At 40.3% G+C, this 27,148-nt stretch overlaps 1 protein-coding gene and 1 long non-coding RNA gene across 3 annotated transcripts in view; one reads left to right on the forward strand and one right to left on the reverse strand.

Annotated features, from left to right (window-relative positions):
- Positions 1-3,669, reverse strand: part of LOC126172711 (KAT8 regulatory NSL complex subunit 3) — a 162,561-nt gene extending 158,892 nt beyond the window's left edge. Inside the window, exons 1-2 of the mRNA XM_049920902.1 lie at positions 3,293-3,669; positions 2,952-3,074 (exon numbers count right to left, since the gene is read on the reverse strand). Of these exons, the coding sequence (XP_049776859.1) occupies positions 2,952-3,074; positions 3,293-3,358 (189 nt within the window). The 5' untranslated portion in view covers positions 3,359-3,669. The remainder of the gene's footprint in view (positions 1-2,951; positions 3,075-3,292) is intronic.
- A 2,707-nt stretch (positions 3,670-6,376) lies between these two features.
- LOC126161183 (uncharacterized) overlaps positions 6,377-27,148 on the forward strand; it is a 36,118-nt gene continuing 15,346 nt past the window's right edge. The window contains exons 1-2 of one of the 2 annotated variants that reach the window (XR_007534884.1): positions 6,377-6,463; positions 14,559-14,726. This is a non-coding gene — a long non-coding RNA (uncharacterized LOC126161183). Of the gene's footprint in view, positions 6,464-14,558; positions 14,935-27,148 lie in introns of those variants that run through there. The other variant, XR_007534883.1, reaches the window with a different exon arrangement.

The following is a 27,148-nucleotide window of genomic DNA, read 5'->3' on the forward strand; positions in this document are numbered from 1 at the left end:
AGGGCCTATGGCTTACGTTCAGTCCCTTGTTGAGCAGTCGGGTGTGACAGTTGAAGATGGCAAAGCAAAAGGCAAAGTTTTAAATTTCATGTTCATGAAACCGTTCACAAAGGAGAATCATACAAATAAACCATCATTTGACCACTGGACAGACTCCCATTTGGATGACACAGTAGTTAGCATCCCTGGCAACAGAAACAACTGAAAAACTTGAGAGCAAATAAATCACCAGTCAGGATGAAATCCAAATTCAGTTTTACAAACAGTACTCTACGGCACTGGCCCCTTACCTAGTTTGCATTTATCGTGAATTCCTCGCTCATCGCAAACTCCCAAGGGACTGGGAAAAAAATGCAGGTGACACCGTCATATAACAAGGATAAAAATGAAGGGACCCACAAAATTACAGCCCAATATCCTTAAATTCAGTCTGCTGCAGAATCTTTGAACATATTCTCAGTTCAAATATAGTAAACTTGCTTGAGACTGAGGAGCTTACATCTATGAATCACCATGGTTTTAGAAGCACTGCATGTGTGAAACTCAGCTTGCCCTTTTCTAACATGATATACTGCGAACAATGCATGTGGGGCAACAGGCAGAGGCCATATTTCCAGATTTCTGGAAGGCATTTGACATGGTGCCGCATTACACCCTGTTGATGAAGGTACATGCGTATGGAATAAGTTCACAGCTATGTGAGTGCCTCAAAGAATTCTTAAGTAATAGAACCCACTATGTTGCCCTCGATGGTGAGTGTTCATCAGAGACAAGGGTATTGTCAAGAGTGTCCCAGGGAAGCGTGATAGAACCGCTGTTGTTCTCTATAGACATAAATGATTTGGCTGACAGGGTGGGCAGCTATTTGCAGTTGTTTGCTGATGATGTGTGGCGTATGGTGTAACCTACCCCCTACTTCCGTCTATTGTACACATTACGAAAAGTCTCTTGTCTAGGGATCTGATTCTTGAAGATTTAAATCTCAAATTCTGGTTCTCATGGTTTGTTTGAACTAAATAAATCTGAAGATTGTTGGTGCATCACTATTTTCTTACGTAAATATATTTTCTCACATTTTACAATATCATACTTGATTTTTCACATCAACAAAGCCAAAATTACACTGTTTGCACAAAAATACGTCTGATCTCACCAGAGGCATGCTTACGATTCCCCCACATTGTACTGAATTAACCATATTCCAAACGGTTTACAATTTTTCTTAATACACGAATTCCTACTAGATTTAGTTACATTATTAATTTCAATTATTAATTCATAATTGAATCCAAAAATAAATATAGTAAACAGTTGGGAATTGTGTATTTAATAACAGAAATTTTAAGCATACCAATAATTTATAATTTCAAATGTTTCTGAAAAAATAATTTTAACTGTACAGTCAGAACTAGCACTTATTGATTAAAACATCGAAATTAAAATAGTTTATAAAGTAATTCCTTTTCATAAGTTTTAGCTTGAAATATAACATACTGTGCACAAAATTATATGAAAGATTTCAAAAAAGCAACAGATAATACTGACCTGTCCAACAATACTCATATTGACAACTACTGTTGGGGAAAAGTAATGCTAGAGGGAGATGTCCCGTTACAACAGTAAGGTGTCAAAATTGAGTGACTGCACCAAGACATAAGACAATTTATACAAAATTTCTAGTTGGTGTGATGAGTAGGAAGAACAAACCTGTAATGTTTGGATACAGTCAAGCTTGACACAGTCAAGTTGTTTAAATACCTGGGCATAAAATTACAAAGCATTATGAAATAGAATGGGCCTGTGAGAACTGTGGTTGAGAAGACAAATGGTCAACTTCAGTTTATTGGGAGAATTGTAGGAAAGAATGGTTCACCTATAAAGGAGACCGCACAGAGGATGCTCGAGCAACCTATCCTTGAGTACTGCTCAAGTGTTTGGGATCTATAATAGGTTGGACTGAAGGAAGATACTGAAGCAGTTCAGATGTGGGCTGCTAGGTTCGTTACCAGTAGGTTCAAGCAACACGTAAGTGTTACGGAGACACTTAGAGGAACCACTGGAAGGAAAGCAATGTTCTTTTCGAGAAACACTATTGAGAAAATTAAGAGAACCGACATTTGAAACTGAGTGCTGAACACTTCTACTGCTGCTAACTTACACTGCGTGTAAAGACCGTGAAAATAAGATATGAGAAAGTAGGAGTGATAAGAAGGCATACAGACAGTCATTTTTCCCTCATTGTACTTGCATGTGGATCAGGAAAGGAAATGACTAGTAGTGGTACAGGGTACCCTGTGCCATGCACTGTACATTGGCTTGCAAAGTATCTACGCAAATGTATGGGCAAATTCAGAGGATGTTACTGAATAAATCCTAAGTAATTGAGTACAGAGTTTATTAGCTTTTGAGAGCTTCCCATGAAAGAAGCTGTGTAGCTAATTTCAAGTCACAGATTACATAAAGAGTTGCAATGCGTAAACTGGGCTGTAAAATATTAATAATAATCACAAAGTGATATATTTTCTACAGAGAAATTCCAACACAGATCCATCACACACTATTGTGCAATATTAACTGTTCTCTGTACAAATTAAGAATAAGTTGGTATTTATTATCGTACAGGTCAACCTACTATCTGCAAAACATGATCTACACCAACAAACAAACAACACTTGTAAAACAGACATGACTAAGAAACAAACAGGTAAATGTGTCCTGATGTTCACATAAATCTTAGAAACTACTGTGTAATATAAGCTTTATCCAGGAATGCATATTAAAACAACTGTGTGCACAATAACTCACAAATTTGACAGAAATTCGGGACCTCTTAAGTCCCAAATTCAATGACGATTGCGTATATGAATTTTTACACTCAAGTTGTCATTCTTTTTTTGTAGTACAATTGTGTGGTGCAAGACTAACTGATAACTAGCAGTAAAGTTACTCACACATTCTTTCGCAAGCTGCGATAAAAATCTGCTTAATTTGGTACAATTTTCTTCAGCAGCATCAACTGCTGGGCTCTGTGCGTTGTATAAACCTTCCACAAATGCAGCTGTGGAGCCCGAGCTCTGCAAAATATCCCGCAACCAACTTGAGCTTTAATACGTTGCATGAAAGAAATTATAGGTCAACAAACATTGATGTTTATGTTTACTAGTATATTCAATAACTACTGTGCATATTTCTCCAGTACTGTATGGTTTCAACACTCGTAACAAAGTTGCGTGTAAATACGAATTTTCATAAATTCTGATTACTCGCTATTTAACTTGTAGAAGGTACTTACAGACACTGCCCCATGAATATTTGGTGCCGACAACAGCTTCTTCATTAGACTGTCTCTTCCCTTCATTATGCCGCCGACTATAGGACATCTACTAACACATCATCCTGAAGTGTCACCCTTTCTCACGACTTATCTTTTTATTTTATTTCAACTGACAATGCTTTTACTAACAGCTCTACCCAAATATTTTTTTTAAGAATATTGGAAAAGTGGAGGCTAAAACATATGATCTGAAACACAATTACATCGTCGTACACATCGTCGCACTCCACAACACAACAACCAAAACACAAAACATCCTTTGCCTTTGACGCTACATACAAACATTGAACATTCAAAGTTCATAACCATCACACAAATCACATTTTTCTTTGCAGTCTGTAGCTTCGAAATTCTTTGGAACCTGGCGCAGCCAAGCTGCCAGATTCGCGCATGCGCAGAGCTGTGTGAGTTGGAGTGGGGACAGACTCCACGTGCGTGCGTGTTCACTGTCCATTTCCTGGCGCCTGGCGGATTGCATTTCCCTTTATTAGGAGTGTGAAGGACTTTGTTGAAACGTGAAATTTATTGATACTGTTTATTCCAGATGTCCAGCGAATCTGAGTCAGATTTTCTGGGGAGCGATGAGGAGCTGGAAATATTCCAACCTCAAAAAAGACAGAGGATCGAAAATTATGTAGAGAATGTGGTGCCACACTATAATGACAGGGAATTTGTAGAACATTTTCGGGTGCGGCGTCACGTGGGAGATGATCCTAACGAAACCTTTAGGAATTCCAGATTCTACAATTATCAGGCAGGGGGAAATGGGGAAACTGCTCCCACTGCAGCATATATTGATATTTTTGTGGTTCGCTGGCCACGAAGCTGCAGGTTTCAGGGATGTCGCAGATAGATTTAACATCTGTATTTCTTCTCTGCGATGTTATACAGAGAGTTACAAACTTCATATGTGATTTGGGAAGAGAAGTTATAAAGTGGCCGTCCGCCGAAGAAAGAGCAGAGATTGAGGCCCATTTCCGTGGAAATGGATTGCCTGGTGCGATTGGGGCAATCGACGGTTCACACATTAGAATTGATAGACCTCAGAAAGATCGCCAGTCCTATATCAATAGGAAGAATTATTTTTCTATTCAGCTAAAAGTAGTTTCTGATCATAATCGACGGATTAGGGACTTATTCGTCGTCTATCCGGGCTCTGTGCACGACGGGTCCGCAGCTCGTGGTCGTGCGGTAGCGTTCTCGCTTCCCGCGCCCGGGTTCCCAGGTTCGATTCCTGGCGGGGTCAGGGATTTTCTCTGCCTCGTGATGACTGGGTGTTGTGTGGTGTCCTTAGGTTAGTTAGGTTTAAGTAGTTCTAAGTTCTAGGGGACTGATGACCATAGCTGTCCCATAGCGCTCAGAACCATTTTGTGCACGACAGGAGGGTGTTCAGGACGTCCACACTCTACCAGACACTCGAAGAAAAGTGTGGAGATTTTCATATTTTGGGTGACAGTGCCGATCCCTGCACCAGAAATTTAACACCATTTAGAAATGCAGGGCATTTGTCCAGAGTGCAATGTGAATTCAATATGGCACTCCCAAAAAACAGGTGTGTTGTGGAACATTGCTTTGGCCTGTTGAAGCAGCGTTTCAGACAGTTGTATCATTTGAAATTGAGGAGTGCTAGAGAGATGGCGCACTTCATCCGAGCGTGCTGTGTGCTACACAATCTCGCTGTGGAAGATAACTTGGAGTTAGAAGATAACGAAGGTACATACAGCAATAACTGTATCATTTCATTGTTTTACTACATTTTCAATAATTTTGTAAACGCTACCGACATAAGCTGAATATACAAATAACTTCTAATTCTTTTGTGTGTATTTTCGTATCTGATCCTCACAGGTGAAGATGATGCACCGGCTGAAGAACGAGTAAAATGATCGCAGTTAGAGTATTATATTTTTTCGTAGAATATAAACGTATATAATTAATTTAATACTGTGACATATGTATTAAAGCCACAAATACAGTGTTGTACTGATGAACGTCACAAACTGCACATTTGGTTTCATAGCTGTGTGCATGCGAAAGGTAAACAGCTGTACTGTACGCAACTTAGTACTGTTGTAATGATTGTTGAAAGGCTTCTTCAGAGTTAATTCTCATTTGAATAGTCTTCTTGAACTTTATTATCAGTCACTAAAGTATTAAACGATGAAACTTGCTGAAAGCAGGAGGAGACATGTAGCAAAACTGGAGATACTTGAATGACTCGGCTGGCACTAATAGGATTCGTAAATAAAATCAGTGTGTACTAATTTCATTCATTATTATTAATGATAAGTACCATTGGGGAGTAAATGCTTCAGTATGTAAATAGAATAATTTGAGTTAGACTGGACAATTTTAGGTCTTAGCTGCACTGCTTAAAAAGAAAATGCTTTTGGACAGATTGAATAAAAGTATGCTCTCAGTCCTGTTTGTGGGCCAGTACAGTGAGAAAGATGTCTAAGCGCAAAGCAGGCAACACCGACCTGTTTGGATTGTACCAAAAAGACAAATGTTCCAACAGAAATTAAGCATCATTCTAGATAATTTAGTCCTGATTTCTTGCCATTTGGCAATCATTGTCTCATCACTATTTACTACTTGAGGGTAATGTAAGGCTATTTGTACAGAATCAGGTGCGGATGCAACACCAATCTGCTTTCACCTGTGATGTCATGGTGAGGCTAATTGTTTGTAGATGGTGTGTTGTAGCATTTGGTGGTGCTATCTTGAGCTGGATGTTTGTTGGTGAGTTGTTTGACATGAATTGAATGTTTCAGATTGTAATGGAAGAATTTGTGTTGGTTTGGTGGTAAGTTACTTTGAACTTGCATATTGTGGCTGGTGGATTCATTATCATGTTTGGAAATATTAGTGCCACATGTTTCTTATGGTCAGAGATTTCATATTATTTTTCTTTTTTCTTCAGTTCTGACTAAGATACAGATACTTATGAGTATGTTATCACTCGTAAACAACAAAGTTATTTGTGTATATTGAAATTGGTGATGGAGTTAAGTACTTCACATGTTATTTGTCTGTTTGCAGGTGTGATGAGTGACATTCTGGTCACCATATTGAATGTGCTTGAAATAGAAGTGTACACCACATTGAAGACATTACTGGTGAAAATAGGTAGGTGGAGTTATGACTTTCAGCTATGCCAGTCTACATTTCATAATAGTTAGCAGTAGATTGCTTTATGTTCTCCTGGTGTAGCATGTATGTGATTTGATTTGTTAAAAATAATGCTGTGTTCCAAGGATCATTGGTCTATTTCTATCAGAATGGCATAGATTACATTGGTTCTACACTCTGGGTCTTCTTTATGTTTATGGCTACATACTAGCCATTTACAGATTACCAGCTAGCTCGCTGGTTGAAAAGTAATAATGAACATATTGATCTTTCACTGCTCATGTTACTGTTAAGGAATGTTTACATCTATTTCTTAGTTGCACAATCATTTTAGTCTTTTATGCTGCAAGATTTTTGTTAAATATTTACCTTCAGAGTAGGAGTTGCCAGCAGAAGCAATTTTAGCTCTGATTTAAAAATGTGTAAAGGTTTCCAACAGCCAGTCGCCTTAGGTTTTATTCCTCGGTTTTTATTTACCATGACTGGTTTTGAATTGACAAAAGATTTATCATCAGATGGTACATATTTATTGCATATTTGCAGCATTGTGGTGGTCATATAGCAATGGAAAGATATGAGAACGAAACATACATGCACTGTATGTTTGAGTCTCGGTCCGGCAAACAGTTTTAATCTTCCAGGAAGTTTCATATCAGCACTCACTCCACTGCAGAGTGAAAATCTCATTCTGGAAACATCCCCCAGGCTGTGACTAAGCCATGTCTTTTCAATGTCCTTTCTTTCAGGAGTGCTAGTTCTGCAAGGTTCGCAGGAGAGCTTCTGTAAAGTTTGGAAGGTAGGAGACGAGGTACTGGCAGAAGTAAAGCTATGAGGATGGGGCGTGAGTTGTGTGCTTAGGTAGCTCAGTTGGTAGAGCACTTACCCGCAAAAGGCAAAGGTCCCGAGTTCAGGGGTGTGAGTCTTGCTTGGGTAGCTCTGTTGGTAGAGCACTTGCCCGCAAAAGGCAAAGGTCCCGAGTTCTAGCCTCGGTCCGGCACACAGTTTGCTGGCATGGTAGCTCAGCATGTTTGGTCAGAGGGTTACCTGCCCTCTGTAATAAAAAAACTGAGTTCACCGATCAACAACAAACTAAAACGGGTGTCTTACAATGTCCGCCCTGAGCAGATACAACAAACAAAAGCGAACAAAATGACATTTTAAAAAAAGGAAGAAGTTAGTAGAGCACTTTCCCACAAGAGGCAAAGGTCCCGAGTTCGAGTCTCGGTCCGGCACACACTTTTAATCTGCCAGGAAGTTTCATATCAGTGCACACTCTGCTGCAGAGTGAAAATCACATTCTGGAAAAGGTGGTTGATTACAGAAATTTATGGAAAACTTTATTCATCACAGTCAGTGTCCCACATCTATAAGGGATAGACCTTAAAGTTTTAAAATTGTGTATATGCCTGTCAGATAATATTAATGGGAAAATAATAGAAAACTCTATTATTGGCTATTCTTGAATGCTTTCGTGATCTTCTTCCAGATTTTTTGATAAACAATTATGTTTTCTTCTAAATTTTGATTAGAATAATTTAGTTGCTGACAGATAACTATGGTGGTGCAGGGTTGTTGGTTGTATACAATTATGGAGCATTCCATGTGCTTAGAATGAGCAACAGGTGCACATGCAATGCAAATGGAGCAAAACGTACATCAGATTATTTTTATTGTCGTCGTTGTCAGCAGCAGTGGGAAGTACATAAGGGGGGGGGGGCAACAGTTGGATCTCCCCTTCCCGTGCATCCTACAGCACCTGAGAAAGTTGTGTGGTGCCTAAAAAAAAATGTCATTATAGCGGACACATAGGTGTGAAGAAAACTGCTGTTGGCGGACTCCTAGCCACTGGCACAATCAGTTATTTTAGTCAAGGTGCAGTTTGGTTGTGAAAAATCAATTCAAGCTGAACTGTGATCTGCACTATTGATACAAGACAGAAATATAACTTTTGTGTAAACTCTGCATCATTACCTGGGATTTAACAAAGTTGAGTACTATGGTGTGAAGGTACAGGGCTATTACAAATGATTGAAGCGATTTCATAAATTCACTGTAGCTCCATTCATTGACATATGGTCAGGACACACTACAGATACGTAGAAAAACTCATAAAGTTTTGTTCGGCTGAAGCCGCACTTCAGGTTTCTGCCACCAGAGTGCTAGAGAGCGCAGTGAGATAAAATGGCGACAGGAGCCGAGAATGCGTATGTCGTACTTGAAATGCACTCACATCAGTCAGTCATAACAGTGCAACGACACTTCAGGACGAAGTTCATCAAAGATCCACCAACTGCTAACTCCATTCGGCGATGGTATGCACAGTTTAAAGCTTCTGGATGCCTCTGTAAGGGGAAATAAACGGGTCGGCCTGCAGTGAGCAAAGAAACGGTTGAACGCTTGCGGGCAAGTTTCACGCGTAGCCTGCGGAAGTCGACGAATAAAGCAAGCAGGGAGCTAAACGTACCACAGCCGACGGTTTGGAAAATCTTACGGAAAAGGCTAAAGCAGAAGCCTTACTGTTTACAATTGCTACAAGCCCTGACACCCGATGACAAAGTCAAACGCTTTGAATTTTTGGCGCGGTTGCAACAGCTCATGGAAGAGGATGCGTTCAGTGCGAAACTTGTTTTCTGTGATGAAGCAACATTTTTTCTTAATGGTGAAGTGAACAGACACAATGTGCGAATCTGGGCGGTAGAGAATCCTCACGCATTCATGCAGCAAATTCGCAATTCACCAAAAGTTAACGTGTTTTATGCAATTTCACGGTTTAAAGTTTACGGCCCCTTTTTCTTCTGCGAAAAAAACGTTACAGGACACGTGTATCTGGACATGCTGGAAAATTGGCTTGTGCCACAACTGGAGACCGACAGCGCCGACTTCATCTTTCAACAGGATGGTGCTCCACCGCACTTCCACCATGATGTTCGGCATTTCTTAAACAGGAGATTGGAAAACCGATGGATCGGTCGTGGTAGAGATCATGATCAGCAATTCATGTCATGGCCTCCACGCTCTCCCGACTTAACCCCATGTGATTTCTTTCTGTGGGGTTATGTGAAACATTCAGTGTTTAAACCTCCTCTACCAAGAAATGTGCCAGAACTGCAAGCTCGCATCAACGATGCTTTCGAACTCATTGATGGGGACATGCTGCGCTGAGTGTGGGAGGAACTTGATTATTGGCCTGATGTCTGCCGAATCACTAAAGGGGCACATATCAAACATTCGTGAATGCCTAAAAAAACTTTTTGAGTTTTTGTAAGTGTGTGCAAAGCATTGTGAAAATATCTCAAATAATAAAGTTATTGTAGAGCTGTGAAATTGCTTCAATCATTTGTAATAACCCTGTATTTGAGAAGCTCCCACCTAACATACAGCAAGTAATTGATTATCTCGGCCAATTAAAAAGAACCTTTAAACATACCTCGTTAGTGACTCCCACTGATTATCTTAGTATAAGGATTTGAAGTCTCCTTTAACTAGATGGCAAATAGTGTGTTGTGACTGTCCTGTATTATTACATATTTAGGTTACCGTTTTCTTTGAAATATACTTGATTAATGAAGTACATATTAAGTTTTCTATAAGACAGCCTGCAGCTACCTAATACAACTGAAGTAGCAGCAGTTTTCTTTTTAATTCACTATAGCACATTTAACTGGCATAAACAGAACCCGTATTTAGCAGTATTGTGATAGTTTACTGTTAATATAGTGTACATCTTGTTTGTCTTTTGTTGATATGTATGTTTACTTGTTCACCTTACTGGTGGGATGCTGAGTATATAATAACTGAGTGGAAGAAATCACTGCACTTTCAAAACAGTGATGGTTTATTTATGTCAAGCCGCACTTGTGTGTGTGTGTGTGTGTGTGTGTGTGTGTGTGTGTGTGTGTGTGTGTGTGTGTGTGTGTGTGTGTGTTTATATATATAGTTATAATAGAAGGAAACATTCCACGAGGGAAAAATATACATGAAAACAAAGATGATGTGACTTACCAAATGAAAGTGCTGGCAGGTCGACAGACACACATACGAACACAAACATACACACAAAATTCAAGCTTTCGCAACAAACTGTTGCCTCATCAGGAAAGAGGGAAGGAGAGGGAAAGACGAAAGGATGTGGGTTTTAAGGGAGAGGGTAAGGAGTCATTCCAGTCCCGGGAGCGGAAAGACTTACCTTAGGGGGGAAAAAGGACGGGTATACACTCGCGCGCACACACACACATATCCATCCACACATATACAGACACAAGCAGACATATTTAAAGATCAAAGGACGGAGAAATTCGGGAAAATTTAGAGAAAATTTCGAAAAAACGTATTAAAGGAGTGGTGTTGTGGTGAGATTACGAAAATGGGGCTGACAATTGTAGAGATAATGACGTTAAAACCTGTGGGGAGCGGCTAAAATGATCAGTGATGTGCGAAAAACGGAAGTGGAAATAAAGTTAAAGTTATTAGAACTAGCCGAAATGGTTGTTTAATACGTGAAAGCAGCTGTTATTGAACTAGAAACGGTGGATTTTGTAGCACCGGTAGTGTTGAAAGCGGAAAATAAAATTTTTTTGGTTATGGTTTGGAAGTGGGTTACGTATTGTTGAGCATATATAGGCGGGATAAAATTGTATAGTAGATTACGGTAAAGAGGGAAGGTGAATACAAAGTGAGACTACTGGTGAAAAACAGAAAGAGAAAATAAAGAGAAAAGAGAAATAAGACGACAGGAAAGATTTCTGTCTGCCTGTGTCCATTCATGCGAATGGACAGTTTGTTTGTGGACACAGGCAGACAGTGTTTGTTGGTAATGAGGATCACCCTGTGGCTAAACATGCCTTGGTGCACGGCCAGCACATCTTGGCACAGTGTTACACCGTCCGGGTTATCTGGATACTTCCCACTAACACCAACCTGTCTGAACTCCGGAGATGGGAACTTGCCCTTCAGCATATCCTCTCTTCTCGCTATCCGCCAGGCCTCAATCTCCGCTAATTTCTAATTTCAATCTGCCGCCGCTCATACCTCACCTGTCTTTCAACATCATCTTTGCCTCTGTACTTCCGTCCCGACTGACATCTCTGCCCAAACTCTTTGCCTTTACAAATGTCTGCTTGTGTCTGTGTATATGCGGATGGATATGTGTGTGTGGGTGTGTGCGAGTGTATACCTGTCCTTTTTTCCCCCTAAGGTAAGTCTTTCCGCTCCCGGGATTGGAATGACTCCTTACCCTCCTTACCCTCTCCCTTAAAACCCATATCCTTTTGTCTTTCCTTCTCCTTCCCTCTTTCCTGACGAGGCAACCGTTGGTTGCGAAAGCTAGATTTTTGTGTGTGTGTTTGTGTTTGTTTGTGTGTCTATCGACCTGCCAGCGCTTTTGTTTGGTAAGTCTCATCATCTTTCTTTTTAAAAATATATATATATATATATAGTGTGAAGGTGCTGTTAGAATACTTAATGCCTTGAAGAAGTATCTACAAAACAACTGTCTGTAAACACTAAAGTGCGCGTCATTTATGTTGGCGGCCGAGTTTAGGTTCGTTCTGCGCATCTGACGTCACAAAACACAGTCAGCCAATGAACAGAGAACGACGTTGCCAGATCTCGACTGCAGTGCAGAGCATGGACGAGTGTCTTTAGTTTTAGAAACGTTCAGTCATAAATAAAGTAATAGAACAAAAGCAATGTCTTTATAGCAGACTTTCTTTTATAGAAAGTTTGGAAAAAGCATTCTTTATACCAATTGCTTCATATTCTATTAATTAATTAAACCAAACAAGCAATAAGACTCCTAATTCAGGCGATAGCAAGGAAAGGTGTTTGTATCAATCTCACTAACCGCTTTTTCGCAATAAAGAACAGCGGCAATTGTTTATTTCCTATTGTACTTCGACGAAGCGTGAGTAATTCATTGTCATACCAACAGTGTTTGTCAGTATTTTGCGTGAAATGTTAAGAGTCCTCATGGCATAGTGTAGTGGGACGAGCTGCGATAGCACTACGGTTAAAGTGTTGAGCTTCTACACGAAAGCTTGTGAGTTCAAACCTTGTGCGAAGCTTAATATTTTCATTATTTAAAAACAATATCGAAATGCCTTACTTCACGAATTATATTCGTTTGAATGCAAATTTTGAAATTTCTAGTGCTTTCTCTTCATTAACCCTTTCGCTGCTGCAGACACGTGCTCCCCGCATTGTGCGCTGTGCGCGATTTTGTCATCCTGCACTGCTCGCCTGTGCAGACACATGGTGTTCCCACTGCTTTGACACACTTATCATTCGATTTCACAAAAACTATTTGGCCCAAAAATTTGATTTTTACACGTCTTCTTGACTGGTACCTTCCACCCATAAATGACTTAATTTTGTTTCTATGTTCAACGCAGTTATTATGCAGCATTAAATGTAGTAAACCATTGCACGAAATTTTGAAGAGTTTGCAGAGGCAGAAGTCCGTAGCGTATACTTTCCGTATGGTCGATTTTAGTTGCCACAATGTTGAGAATGAAATGTGAACAAGATACCTAAATTTCATATAAAATTTACTGTATAACAATATATCATTTAATTTAAGTACCACATAGGTGTCGTATGTAATATTGAGAAATATTCTGTCTTTCGCGACAGTAATAAAAGTTTTATTTACACTGGACGCGTTTGGCTTTATTTTAAAGCACTTCAGTCAATGAAAGGTATGGCACATACACAATGGCACTCATGTTCTCTTTCTTGTTTTTGTTCCACACTCGCAGTTTTACCAATGGTACTGAAATACTTCTGCAACTGTAATAAGCGACTTATTTAGACCAGATGCGTTTCTCTCTTTTGAAGCATCTTCAGTGGACAGTATTTTGTCTCCTCCATTGCCAAGTCACCTTCCGTAGTTTTGTGCTGCGGTAACACAATATTCAATGTTTGTGTTGGCTGATCAGTGTTTTAGCAAATAAATGATGTTTGTGTGTGCCACACACAAAAATTATATTTGAGATAGCTCAGAGCACTTCACTGATAGACGGTATATTCAAGTCCTAATGTTTTTGTAAGTCCACAGTTTTGTTTAATGTATTTTGTCTACTTCCTTTTGATTGATTGAAGTGCTTTAAAATAAAGCCAAACGTGCTCAGTGTAAATTAAACTTTTGTTACAGTCGCGAAAGACGGAATATTTCTCAATATTACATATGACACCCATGTGGTACTTAAATGAGATATTGTTATACCGTAAATTTTATATGAAATTTAGGTATCTTGTCCACATTTCATTCTCAACATTGTGGCAACTAAAATCGACCATACGGAAAGTATACTCTATGGACTTTTACCTCTGCAAACTCTTCAAAATTTCGTGCAATGGTTTACTATATTTAATGGGGCATAATAACTGTGTTGAACATAGAAGCAAAATTAAGTCAGTTATGGTGGGAAGGTATCAGTCAAGAAGATGTGTAAAAATCTAATTTTTGGGCCAAATAGTTTTTGTGGAATCGAATGATAAGAGTCTCAAAGCAGTCGGAACACGATGTGTCTGCACAGGCGAGCAGTGCAGTGACAAAATCGCGCACAGCGCAGAATGCAGGGAGCACGTCTTTGAAGCAGCGAAAGGGTTAATGCGGCCGTGGTGCTCCCCCCTAAACGTAAGCTTGTGGACTATGCTATACTATGGCACTGCTTCTATTGGCGCGTGCGTCGTGTGCAACTGGCAACGCAGCAGTCTCCCGCGTCTGGGCGGGCATGCGCGAGCCGCCAAGATAAAAGAATTCAACTATAGCATCACTGTCTCCAGCTGCCCACTTACAATGTGAATGCAAGACCTGATCAGATTAGTTGATTATATGCTTCACCATTTGACAACTTAATATTTGCTCAAATGCAGGAGTTTTTACTCCTAGGCACTTCATTTGAGATTTATATGCACCACATTGGTGACAGTGCTACGTGCTATATATAAAATTCATGTTACTAATTAGTACATGCTTTCTAAATTGACACGTAGATACCTTATTCTACTTATTTTTGCTCTTTCTGTTATTGTCAGATTCAATCAATAAATATTGAATAATACATTAAATGTACCTGTGACTTATTTCCAGAAACATATCACAAATCCAGTACCGTGCCAGAATGACTACAGGATTGCAAACCAAATGTTCTCTACCATCACCCTATATTTTATGGGATGGTTACGAATGAGAGGCCATGGCCAACACCCAAGATCATTATTTGATATTTTACCATCTGTGGCCAAATTAATGTGTCTGGTAATATATTAATGTTATGACACTGTCAATAGTAGTATCAAAGATACGCTTTCAAAAACTGAAATGGTTCACATTGCACTGTGAAAACCTGCTATCATAAAATGTTTATTGAAGTGGATGACACTTGTCTCTCGTGTGTTGGTGCTACTGTTGTAATGAATGTGTTCAAAACAGCTGCAGTAAAATAAATTTCTTTATTGCAAAAGGAGTCATGTTTCTTACATATGTTATATTGTCCTGTTTTATAAATGTGTGTTTTTCACTCCCCACTCCCATCTCCACCCCAGAGAAAGTAATTACAGAACCATTGCATAATGTTACGTGTGTGTGTGTGTGTGTGTGTGTGTGTGTGTGTGTGTGTGTGTGTGTGTGTGTGTTGGAAAGGGGGGGCAGATGCATGTTTGAGAAGAGAGTATATTGGCCCATCCTGCGCTAATGATTATAAGTCCAAGGATAATATTTTTTGACTGAGTTGCTTAAATTTCTTCAAAAGTAAAGCTGTGAAAAGCACGAAATTAGAATATTTTGTGATTAACTCTGCATGGAATGTTAAATTTTTTATAATATATTCAATTATTCAAAATTTCTTCACTCGCTGTGAACTGTTAAACATTAGCAGTATTAGGTATAGATGTAATACCTATTGATGACAAATGTAAATTTCTGCTGGACCGTGACTTGAACACACATTTCTATTATTGCAAGGAAATATTCTGTGAATTTCTGGCTTTGCAGTCAGATACTGCTGAACCAGTCTTTTCAGTGCATAACTTCCAGCAATACCAAACATGAATGGGACGAAGAAATACAGAATATTCATCTGTCCTAGAAACCTTATCAATGATTTAATGTGTATATGTTTAGAATAGGGTATAATGAGCCAATTGTAACACATTCAGCCAATGATACACAGCTTCTTATTTTTCATGTGCTCAGTAGTTTTTCCTTGGTTCTCTCCATATGTCACCTCTCCTCTGCTTGTAATTTCAGATTGATCAATCTCTGAGAGTATACAGGGTGGTCCATTGATCATGACTGGTCCAAATATCTCATGAAAAAAGTGTCAAATAAAAAAACTACAAAGAACGAAACTTGTCTAGCTTGAAGGGGGAAACCAGATGGTGCTATAGTTGGCCCGCTAGATGGTGCTGTCATAGGTCAAACGGATCTCAACTGCGTTTTTTAAATAGGAACCCCCAGTTTTTATGACATATTTGTGTAGTACGTAAAATAATATATATGTTTTAGTTGGACCACTTTTTTCGTTTTGTGATAGATGGCGCTGTAATAGTCAAACATATTTCTGACAATTTTAGATGAACAGTTGGTAACAGGTAGGTTTTTTAAATTAAAATACACAACATTGGTGCGTTTGAACATTTTATTTTGGTAGTTCCAATGTGATACATGTACCTTTGTGAACTTACCATTTCTGAGAACGCATGCTGTTACAGCGTGATTACCTGTAAATACCACATTAATGCAATAAAATCTCAAAATGATGTTCATAACCTCACTGCATTTGGCAATACGTGTAACGACATTCCTCTCAACAGCGAGTAGTTCACCTTCCGTAATGTTCACACAGGCATTGACAATGCGCTGACGCATGTTGTCAGGCATTGTCGGCAGATCACAATAGCAAATATCCTTCAGCTTTCGCCACAGAAATAAATCCGGGAATGTCGGATCCGGTGAACGTGCAGGCCATGGTATGGTGCTTCGATGACCAATTCACTTGTCATGAAGTATGCTATTCAATACCACGTCAACCGCACACAAGCTATGTGCCAGACATCCATCATGTTGGAAGTGCATCGCCATTCTGTCGTGCAGTGAAACATCGTGTTGTAACATCGGTAGAACATTACGTAGTAAATCAGCATACATTGCACCATCTGGATTGCCATCGATAAAATGGGGGCCAATTATCCTTCCTCCCATAATGCTGCACCATACATTAACGCGCCAAGGTCGCTGATGTTCCACTTGTCGCAGCCAATGTGGATTTGCCGTTGCGCAATATTCATATTATGCCGGTTTACATTACCACTGTTGGTAAATGACGCTTAGTCACTAAATAGAACATGTGCAAAAAATCTATCATCTCGTAATTTCTCTTGTGCCCGGTGGCAGAACTGTACACAACGTTCAAAGTCATCGGCATGAAATTCCTGGTGCATAGAAATATGGTGCGGGTGCAATCGATGTTGATGTAGCATTCTCAACACCGTTTTTGAGATTCCCGATTCTCGTGCAGTTTGTCTGCTACTGATGTGTGGATTAGCTGCGACAGCAGCTAGAATACCTACTTGGGCATCATTATTTGTTGCAGGTCGTGGCTGACGTTTCACATGTGGCTGAAAACTTCCTGTTTCCTTAAATAACGTAACTATCCGGCGAACGGTCCGGACACTTGGATGATGTCGTCCAGGATACCGAGCAGCATACATAGCACATGCCCGTTGGGCATTTTGATCACAATAGCCATATATCAACACAATATTGACCTTTTCCGCAATTGGTAAACGGTCCATTTTAACACGGGTAGTGTATCATGAAGCAAATACCGTTCACACTGGTGGAATGTTACATGATACCACGTACTTATACGTTTGTGACTATTACAGCGCCATCTATCACAAAGCAAGAAATGTGGTCCAACTAAAACATTCATATTTCTTTCGTACTACATGAATATGTAATAAAAATGGAGGTTCCTGTTTAAAAAAATGCAGTTTATATGCGTTTGACCTATGGCAGCGCCATCTAGCGGGCCAACCATAGCGCCATCTGGTTTCCCCCTCCAAGCTAGATGCATTTCGTTCTTTGTAGTTTTTTCTTTTCATGCTTATTTTGTGAGATATTTGGCCTGGTCACTATCAATGGACCACCCTGTATAATGGGCTATGTAAAGTAACATTTATTTAAAACAGTTTCTTGTGAATGTGTTCAGTTTGGTTTGACCTTTTTATGCAATTTGACATTGAGAAAATAAGAGGAACAGTTATAACCAGTGTTTGATTTTTAAAAAGTGGAGGCAGTGCTGTAGTGTTTTCTTTTTTAATTTAATATCTTAAAAAATTACCCTATTGTTTATCAGCTGAATAGCAGCCAGCTGAATGTACCCTCAAACCAAATGAGTGACTAGAAAAGAAAATGAACAGAGAGGAAATTTGTTCAGGACATAAACCTGAAACTGATATTAAATTGACAGGTTCTTTGACCAAATACTGACTTGAACACCATAAAGTGTTCTCACAGCACAAGTTTCCTTCTCAATTGAAATTTTTGACTGTTTCTGTTCATCAGTGCGTTTTATAATTATTCCTAAACTAAAAATTCATATACAAAGAATAATGATTTTAATGGCAATTGAAATATAGTAAGTTTGATTTTATGGCTATTATTTATTTCCATTTATCTGCTTTCCTTTCCTGATTTTTCTTCAGCTGGCATACATGACATAGCTTTTTCTCCTGGAATGGTAGATTTTCAATTCCTTAGTATGCAAATGAAGGTGGAGAAAATACTGTATTAGTCAAACAAGGCAAAAAAATATGGAAATTTGATGTAACTGCAAAATAATGAAATAATGCATAACTGGAGCTTCGGTAACTGTGTGAGGCTGTTGTCTGTTTGGAGTCTGAGAAGCTTTAAGACTGCAGCGGAGTGCAGGAAGGCTTGCAGAGGATCAACAATTGGTGCTGTGGCTGGCACTGTGAATCAGTCATGATATATATCCATGTTGATGCACCACTTTCAAATGAGCGACAGTTTTTCAGTGAAGAGATCATCTCAGGAGCACTTCCAACTTCTATCATCTGAAGTCTTGGTACAAGGACTACTCTCCACACAATGACCTGTGCTTGTCACACAATGACCTGTGCTTGTGTGCATTTTTGCAGTTATACAGAAGCAGAGTCAGTTATGATGTATTTGTTTCTTCAGTGACATGTCTATAGGTAATACGTTTCCAGTAACGTTACCATGAGAGAGATACAGAAGATGAAATGGACGTTGGATTCGTTTATCAGGTGCATAATACGATGATGTAAAATTTATCATAGGTCATCAAATGGTTTGGTCATATACCTAAAAGATGAAGTAATTGTTTTGACTTGGATGAATACAGTTCAAAATAATATAACAAACCATACAGCTGTGTTATATGGTTTATGCTTCAGGAGTAAAGGTTGTGAGAATAACAGGTCTTCTGATGCAGTAAATCCATCATTTTAGAATGATCTGGGCAATAATTAACTTATTTTCGCAAAAATGTCAGGGAAAAATAATGTTGTAATGGAGACCTTGCTTCTGTGTGTTTAAGAAGCTAATACTAATAGCAAAATCTCTGTGATTGTAACAGAAATGTCTAGTTGGGACACTGACTTTGATTCTGTAGCTTAAACCATAGCTATTGAAAAAGTAGATGATGTGGTTGAGAGAAGGTTATGGGCAGTTTACTTCACAGTGTATGACTGGTGAGTGCCATGTCTAAACTTTTGGGGAGGGGGGGGGATGTAAAAGTTTACACTGTCATCTCATGTCTATAACTGAGTAGGCTGATGACCAAACAAAAAGATAGCACCATTGTAATTTACTTGGTGCAGTAACCATGATGCTGCCACAGGATTTCGATGTCTGTCTGATGTCTCCTGCAATTCAGTGCTGTGATGGGAAACCTCAGCAACTGCTTCTGACACACATCTGGCTGGTGTTAGGCACTTTTCTTGATCACTGAACCCTACTCACAAGAGTTTCACTTAGATAGCACTGGCAACTATACAATTAACTCTGAAACACACACTGCCTGAGAAAGCAGAACAATGTGATAATGATTTTTGTAGAAAAGTTGCTGAACACATCACCAATGTTTTATGTTTAGCAGCTGCAGATGATTATTATCATCCAAATTGTTATGCTAAATTAGTGTCAAACCCATCCTCTTTTTGAAAAGGGTGCCACCCTCTTGGTACCAACTTTGATGCTGCTTTGCAAGAAGTATGCAATTTTCTAGATTCTTCAGAGAAATGCCAATTTTCACTGCATGATTTATTGCAGAAAATCAATGACTGAACCCCAGACAGTGAACAATGAGCATAAAATCTCTTAGAATACAAATTGACTGAACACTACACTGATGTCATTCCATACATGTTCAGTGATCCAACTCCCAACCCCTAGTGTGGTTAAGGTTCATTAATGATATATCCTCACAATCTAGACTCAGAGCCAAGGCATCCTATCCACATTACTTCAGAAACTCAACACCCTTTCTCCTATCTGCTTCATCTGGTCCTCCTCTACACAGTGTGCCATCATACTGGACATTAACCTCCACCTCTCTGACAGCCCCATCCACACCTCTGTCTACGTCAAACTGCATTTCGGCTGCTGCCTTCCCTTACATACAAAAAATCCTCCCATGTACAGCCTAGCCACATGTGAATGGCTTATTTGCACTGAGGAGAACTCGCTTGCTCTGTATGCTGAAGGACTCACAAAGGCCTTCACAGGCGCAACATCCCCACAATCTAGTCCACAAATTTCGGATGCCATAGCCTCACACACCCCCAACCTTCCCACTACCACCAAGAATCAGCTAAAAGGAGTATCACTCCAGACTGGAACAAGTGAACCATATCATTCATCAGGGCTTTATCTCCCTTCCTAACATTAAAGAGGGACATCCCATACAAGATCCTTCACACCCCTCCTAAAGTGGTGTATTATTGCCCACCTAACCTACACCCTAGCCACTCCCAACAGCTTGCCACAGGGGTCATATCCATGTGGCAGACCAAGGTACAAGACCTACCCAATCCACCCACCCAGCACGTACTACTCTAGTCCTGTCACTGGCTTATCCTACCCCATCAGAAGCCGGGCCACCTGTGAAAGCAGCTGTCATATACCAGCTCTGGTGCAATCACTGCTCAGCTTTCTGTATTGTATGACTATCAACCAGCTGTACACCAGGATGAATGGCCATCCCAAAACTGTGGCCAAAAGCAAAGTTGACCACCCTTGTGGCACAACAGGCAGCTGAACGTAAAATGCTGGATTTCAATCGCTGCTTCACAACCCAGGTCATATGGATCCTCCCCTCCACCACCATCATTTTCTGAACCACACAGATGGGAGCTATCCTTACAAAATATTCTCTGGTTTTGAAATTATCCCGGCTTCAACCTACAGTAACTTGTTGTCCTCACACACTCCACTGAACAATTTCTGTCCCCTCCATCCTGCCACCCTCCCAAGTTAAGTTGCCTTCAGCAATTACCCCTTCCCACTGGCTGCTACGATCATGCCAGTCCATATATCTGCCACCCCTCCCTCCCACATTCCTAGCCGCAAACTGTCCATCTCCATCCAAGCTGCTAGCTACCCATTCCATCTCCCTGCCTCCCACCTCCCTCCCCCTCCACCCATCCCACTTGACACTACCCCACCCAATCAGTCCACCTGCCGCAAAATCAAAATGGCACTGACACTGTCAGTCTAACTGGCACCATGTAGCTGTTCTACTGTCACTATATATATATATATATATAATAGAAGGAAACATTCCACGAAGGAAAAATATACCTAAAAACAAAGATGATGTGACTTACCAAATGAAAGTGCTGGCAGGTCGACAGACACACAAACGAACACAAACATACACACAAAATTCAAGCTTTCGCAACAAACTGTTGCCTCATCAGGAAAGAGGGAAGGAGAGGGAAAGACGAAAGGATGTGGGTTTTAAGGGAGAGGGTAAGGAGTCATTCCAGTCCCGGGAGCGGAAAGACTTACCTTAGGGGGAAAAAAGGACGGGTATACACTCGCACACACACACATATCCATCCACACATATACAGACACAAGCAGACATATTTGTGTCCGTATATGTATATGAATATGTATATGTATATGTATATGAATATGTCTGTATATGTATATGTATATGTCTGTATATGTCTGTATATGTGTGGATGGATATGTGTGTGTGTGCGAGTGTATACCCGTCCTTTTTTCCCCCTAAGGTAAGTCTTTCCGCTCCCGGGACTGGAATGACTCCTTACCCTCTCCCTTAAAACCCACATCCTTTCGTCTTTCCCTCTCCTTCCCTCTTTCCTGATGAGGCAACAGTTTGTTGCGAAAGCTTGAATTTTGTGTGTATGTTTGTGTTCGTTTGTGTGTCTGTCGACCTGCCAGCACTTTCATTTGGTAAGTCACATCATCTTTGTTTTTAGGTATATATATATATATATATATATATATATATATATAATGAAAGTGCTGGCAGGTCGACAGACACACAAACGAACACAAACATACACACAAAATTCAAGCTTTCGCAACAAACTGTTGCCTCATCAGGAAAGAGGGAAGGAGAGGGAAAGACGAAAGGATGTGGGTTTTAAGGGAGAGGGTAAGGAGTCATTCCAGTCCCGGGAGCGGAAAGACTTACCTTAGGGGGAAAAAAGGACGGGTATACACTCGCACATCCACACATATACAGACACAAGCAGTCATATTTCTGTATATGTGTGGATGTGCGAGTGTATACCCGTCCTTTTTTCCCCCTAAGGTAAGTCTTTCCGCTCCCGGGACTGGAATGACTCCTTACCCTCTCCCTTAAAACCCACATCCTTTCGTCTTTCCCTCTCCTTCCCTCTTTCCTGATGAGGCAACAGTTTGTTGCGAAAGCTTGAATTTTGTGTGTATGTTTGTGTTCGTTTGTGTGTCTGTCGACCTGCCAGCACTTTCATTTGGTAAGTCACATCATCTTTGTTTTTAGGTAAATTTTTCCTTCGTGGAATGTTTCCTTCTATATAAACCATATATATATATATATATATATATATATATATATATATATATACACACACACTCCTGGAAATGGAAAAAAGAACACATTGACACCGGTGTGTCAGACCCACCATACTTGCTCCGGACACTGCGAGAGGGCTGTACAAGCAATGATCACACGCACGGCACAGCGGACACACCAGGAACCGCGGTGTTGGCTGTCGAATGGCGCTAGCTGCGCAGCATTTGTGCACCGCCGCCGTCAGTGCCAGCCAGTTTGCCGTGGCATACGGAGCTCCATCGCAGTCTTTAACACTGGTAGCATGCCGCGACAGCGTGCACGTGAACCGTACGTGCAGTTGACGGACTTTGAGCGAGGGCGTATAGTGGGCATGCGGGAGGCCGGGTGGACGTACCGCCGAATTGCTCAACACGTGGGGTGTGAGGTCTCCACAGTACATCGATGTTGTCGCCAGTGGTCGGCGGAAGGTGCACGTGCCCGTCGACCTGGGACCGGACCGCAGCGACGCACGGATGCACGCCAAGACCGTTGGATCCTACGCAGTGGCGTAGGGGACCGCACCGCCACTTCCCAGCAAATTAGGGACACTGTTGCTCCTGGGGTATCGGCGAGGACCATTCGCAACCGTCTCCATGAAGCTGGGCTACGGTCCCGCACACCGTTAGGCCGTCTTCCGCTCACGCCCCAACATCGTGCAGCCCGCCTCCAGTGGTGTCGCAACAGGCGTGAATGGAGGGACGAATGGAGACGTGTCGTCTTCAGCGATGAGAGTCGCTTCTGCCTTGGTGCTAATGATGGTCGTATGCGTGTTTGGCGCCGTGCAGGTGAGCCGTACACCACTGGTGATCGTCGAGGGGACACTGAATAGTGCACGGTACATCCAAACCGTCATCGAACCCATCGTTCTACCATTCGTAGACCGGCAAGGGAACTTGCTGTTCCAACAGGACAATGCACGTCCGCATGTATCCCGTGCCACCCAACGTGCTCTAGAAGGTGTAAGTCAACTACCCTGGCCAGCAAGATCTCCGGATCTGTCCCCCATTGAGCATGTTTGGGACTGGATGAAGCGTCGTCTCACGCGGTCTGCACGTCCAGCACGAACGCTGGTCCAACTGAGGCACCAGGTGGAAATGGCATGGCAAGCCGTTCCACAGGACTACATCCAGCATCTCTACGATCGTCTCCATGGGAGAATAGCAGCCTGCATTGCTGCGAAAGGTGGATATACACTGTACTAGTGCCGACATTGTGCATGCTCTGTTGCCTGTGTCTATGTGCCTGTGGTTCTGTCAGTGTGATCATGTGATGTATCTGACCCCAGGAATGTGTCAATAAAGTTTCCCCTTCCTGGGACAATGAATTCACGGTGTTCTTATTTCAATTTCCAGGAGTGTGTGTGTGTGTGTGTGTGTCTATATATATATATATATATATATATATATATATATATATATATATATATATATATATATATATATATATATATATATATATATATATATATATATATATATATATATATATATATATATATACCTTCTACTGTCACTATATGTAACTCCGTTCACACAAGAGTACTTCTGTATAAGTTATTTCCCCCATTTTTTTAAAAATTTGCCTACGGTCTAATAAAGGCGGCAAGCTACAGGTTGTCAATCGATTAACTGATATTCTTAACTGTTTTAAAAAACGATGTTATCTCAGAGAAATAACACAGATAGCTAACTATTAAGTACATTCCCTGCATAACACATATCTAGAACCAGGGATATGGCATGTCATTAACGATGTGGCTTAAAACTGTATCTTTTTTTTTGTACTACTATTAGCACTCACAAATCATTCCATTGCTGTTCAAGCTCCCCACAAATTCGAGGTAAGGACATTATCAGCCTTTTTTTCCACCAGTCTCCTTCGTGAGGAGGAGGATCAAGCTGTTTGAGGGCATGCTAACTACCCTTTAGAGCCACAGGTTTTAACAAATTTTATTTTTATTGCATTTATTTCCATTTTCTTGTAAAAAGTGTGTAATTTGTTTAGTTCAATCTTATGGTTTTACTGTAAGTTACTTCTTTAGATTGTAGTTACAAATTTTACACATCATAATACATATAGCTGAGGAAAAGACAAGAAAATTGAATTTATACATGGCACAAGTATAGCTAAAAAAATGATATGTAAATGGCAAGTACATAATGTTATGCCTTGGGGTATTTTCTCAAGTTCCAGGCTTAGGTAGGACTAATTGTTTCCTTTCCAGTATGGTAGCCAAAATTGTCTGCTATGGTGTCTCAGAGATCACTCATTTGTTCCTGCTGTGTAAGCCACCCATTGTTATCACTATTTGGCCAATCTTCACTGTTCGAGTTAATCTGACTCTGTCCTCTCAGATAGCCTCTGTCATTTGTGTTGTGGAGTTGGCCAACATCACCTTTTTGCTTTTGATCTCAGGACGAACTTTGTGGTTGTTCACCTGGAGTGCCTGTGTCTCTCGTGCTGTTGAGAGTGATCTTTAATTTTGGAAGCTGTTGTGATACCCATTTGTGTGCTGACCTGAATCAATGATGACTCTGCTTGTGGTCACTGGTGGTAGGCTGCTCAGTAGGTGGTAGGCCTGCAGCAGGGACAGGCTGCTTACAACTCAGTAGATCATATGCTCCTCGCAATCTTACCCTTATCCTATTACATATTGTTAACAAACGTTAACTGAAATACTAGGCTGATTATTTCAATATTAATTGGCCTCTGATGATTTTGTCAATTTCAATGGTTTTGCTACTTTCCATGAGTAAGGTATCGGTATCCACTGAAGTCCTGCAAAAAAGTGCATTTTAAACACTGTAGTACAATATTGACAGTATATCTACATACTGTACTGTGATTTTTACAGTTCCATTTTTACAGACGTGTTACTTAGTTGTGGGAAAGGAAATGCACCAAGAGTAAAGAAGAGCAAAATGTGGAATTGTAGTTGCATTAAACATAACAGTATTGATTGAGATTTTATTACACTGGCATTCATTGTCTAATATTTCAGGTTCAACTTGGTTTGCAGGGACCAAGGTCATAACGTATATTGCCATAGTAACACCATTGACAAAGTACTGCCAAAGGGTGTGAATTTTGCCCTGAGGGATTATTCTATACAGTGTGCTTCCTGTGTTGAAGTATGTATCTAATACTCTTTATTCGTGGGAACGAAATTTCTAAATAGCCAATTTTTTAATCAGTGATTTTGTAGTGTTAAAATAAAAAATATCGCAAACATACAAAGGAGTGATAATATTACATAGAAAACATAAATACTAGGAGCCCATAGTGATTAAAAATTATTTTGTATTTAATGATTTTTGTGTAAACATGCTGAATTCTGTGAATTAAGTAATACACTGAGGAACATGTACAAGACAGTTGAATCCTACTTTCCTTTGGTCAGAACACAATTAAAATGAAACCAACATTTTCTTAGCCAACAGCTTTGCCGCATGGTAACACCAGTTACCGTCAGATCACTAAAGTTAAGAGCTGCTGGGCATCGCTAGTACTTGGATGGGTCACTGTCCAGGTCTGCAGAGTGCTGTTGGTGAACAGGGTGCACTCAGTCCTTGTGAGACCAACTGAGGAGCTGCTTGACTGCGAAGTAGGTGGTCACGAAAGCTGACAATGGCTAGGAGAGTAGTTTGCTGACCACATGTCCCTCCGGATCTACACCCAGTGACGCCTAAGGGCTGAGGATGACATGGCAGCTGGTCGTTACTGTTGGGCCTTCAAGGTCTGTTTGGATGATGCTGGCCCTTTTTTTTTATGGGTAGAGGCATGTTGTAAGTGGTTCTACGTCCACTGACTATTATATCAAATGTTTATTGATAGTAAATTTTGGAACTGAGAATAGATAATTGAAAATAATAAAGATACAGACTATATTTGATATCCTTTAGAAGCAACCCTGACAATTTATACTGATGCACATATCCACCACAATATTACAAGCATTGGCTGTAACTGTAATTAATTTATTTAGGAAACTCAGATACATTTCATTATAAGGCACAGCTTCCATTATATTTTGTCGTAAGGCGCAACTTCCATCCATTTGAACCTACTTACAGTAGTCAAACATTGGTGTAGCTCTGTAATCCCCCCCACTTCCCTCCCATACCAAAAGTTAACTTGATGATTCCTTGGTGCCTTGAGATGTGTCCTATCAGTTAGTCTCATCTCTTAGTCAAGTTGTGCCATTAATTTCTCTTCTTACCAATTTGATTCAGTACCACCTCTTTAGTTATCCAGTATACCCATATAAGCTTCAGCATTCTTCTGTAACACTACATTTCAGAAGCTATTTTCTTACACAAACGAATTTTCAGGTTGTGTAAACACCTACTTTATCTCCCTAAATGAACACTGACATAACAAGATTGAATAGGCATTTTGTTGGGATGACTGATGTGTAGTGGAGCCCGAGATCTGGGTTAAGATGGAAGGTGACAGTTCGATTGCATGTTGCCAAGCTGAATGTGGAAGCAGTGTTAAGAGTAAAATAAATTTTCCCATACCCGTGCAGATAGTATTGTGTGGGTGGGTACAGTGGAAG

This window comes from Schistocerca cancellata, chromosome 1 (genome assembly GCF_023864275.1).
Source record: "Schistocerca cancellata isolate TAMUIC-IGC-003103 chromosome 1, iqSchCanc2.1, whole genome shotgun sequence".
In the NCBI taxonomy this organism is placed as follows: domain Eukaryota; kingdom Metazoa; phylum Arthropoda; class Insecta; order Orthoptera; family Acrididae; genus Schistocerca; species Schistocerca cancellata.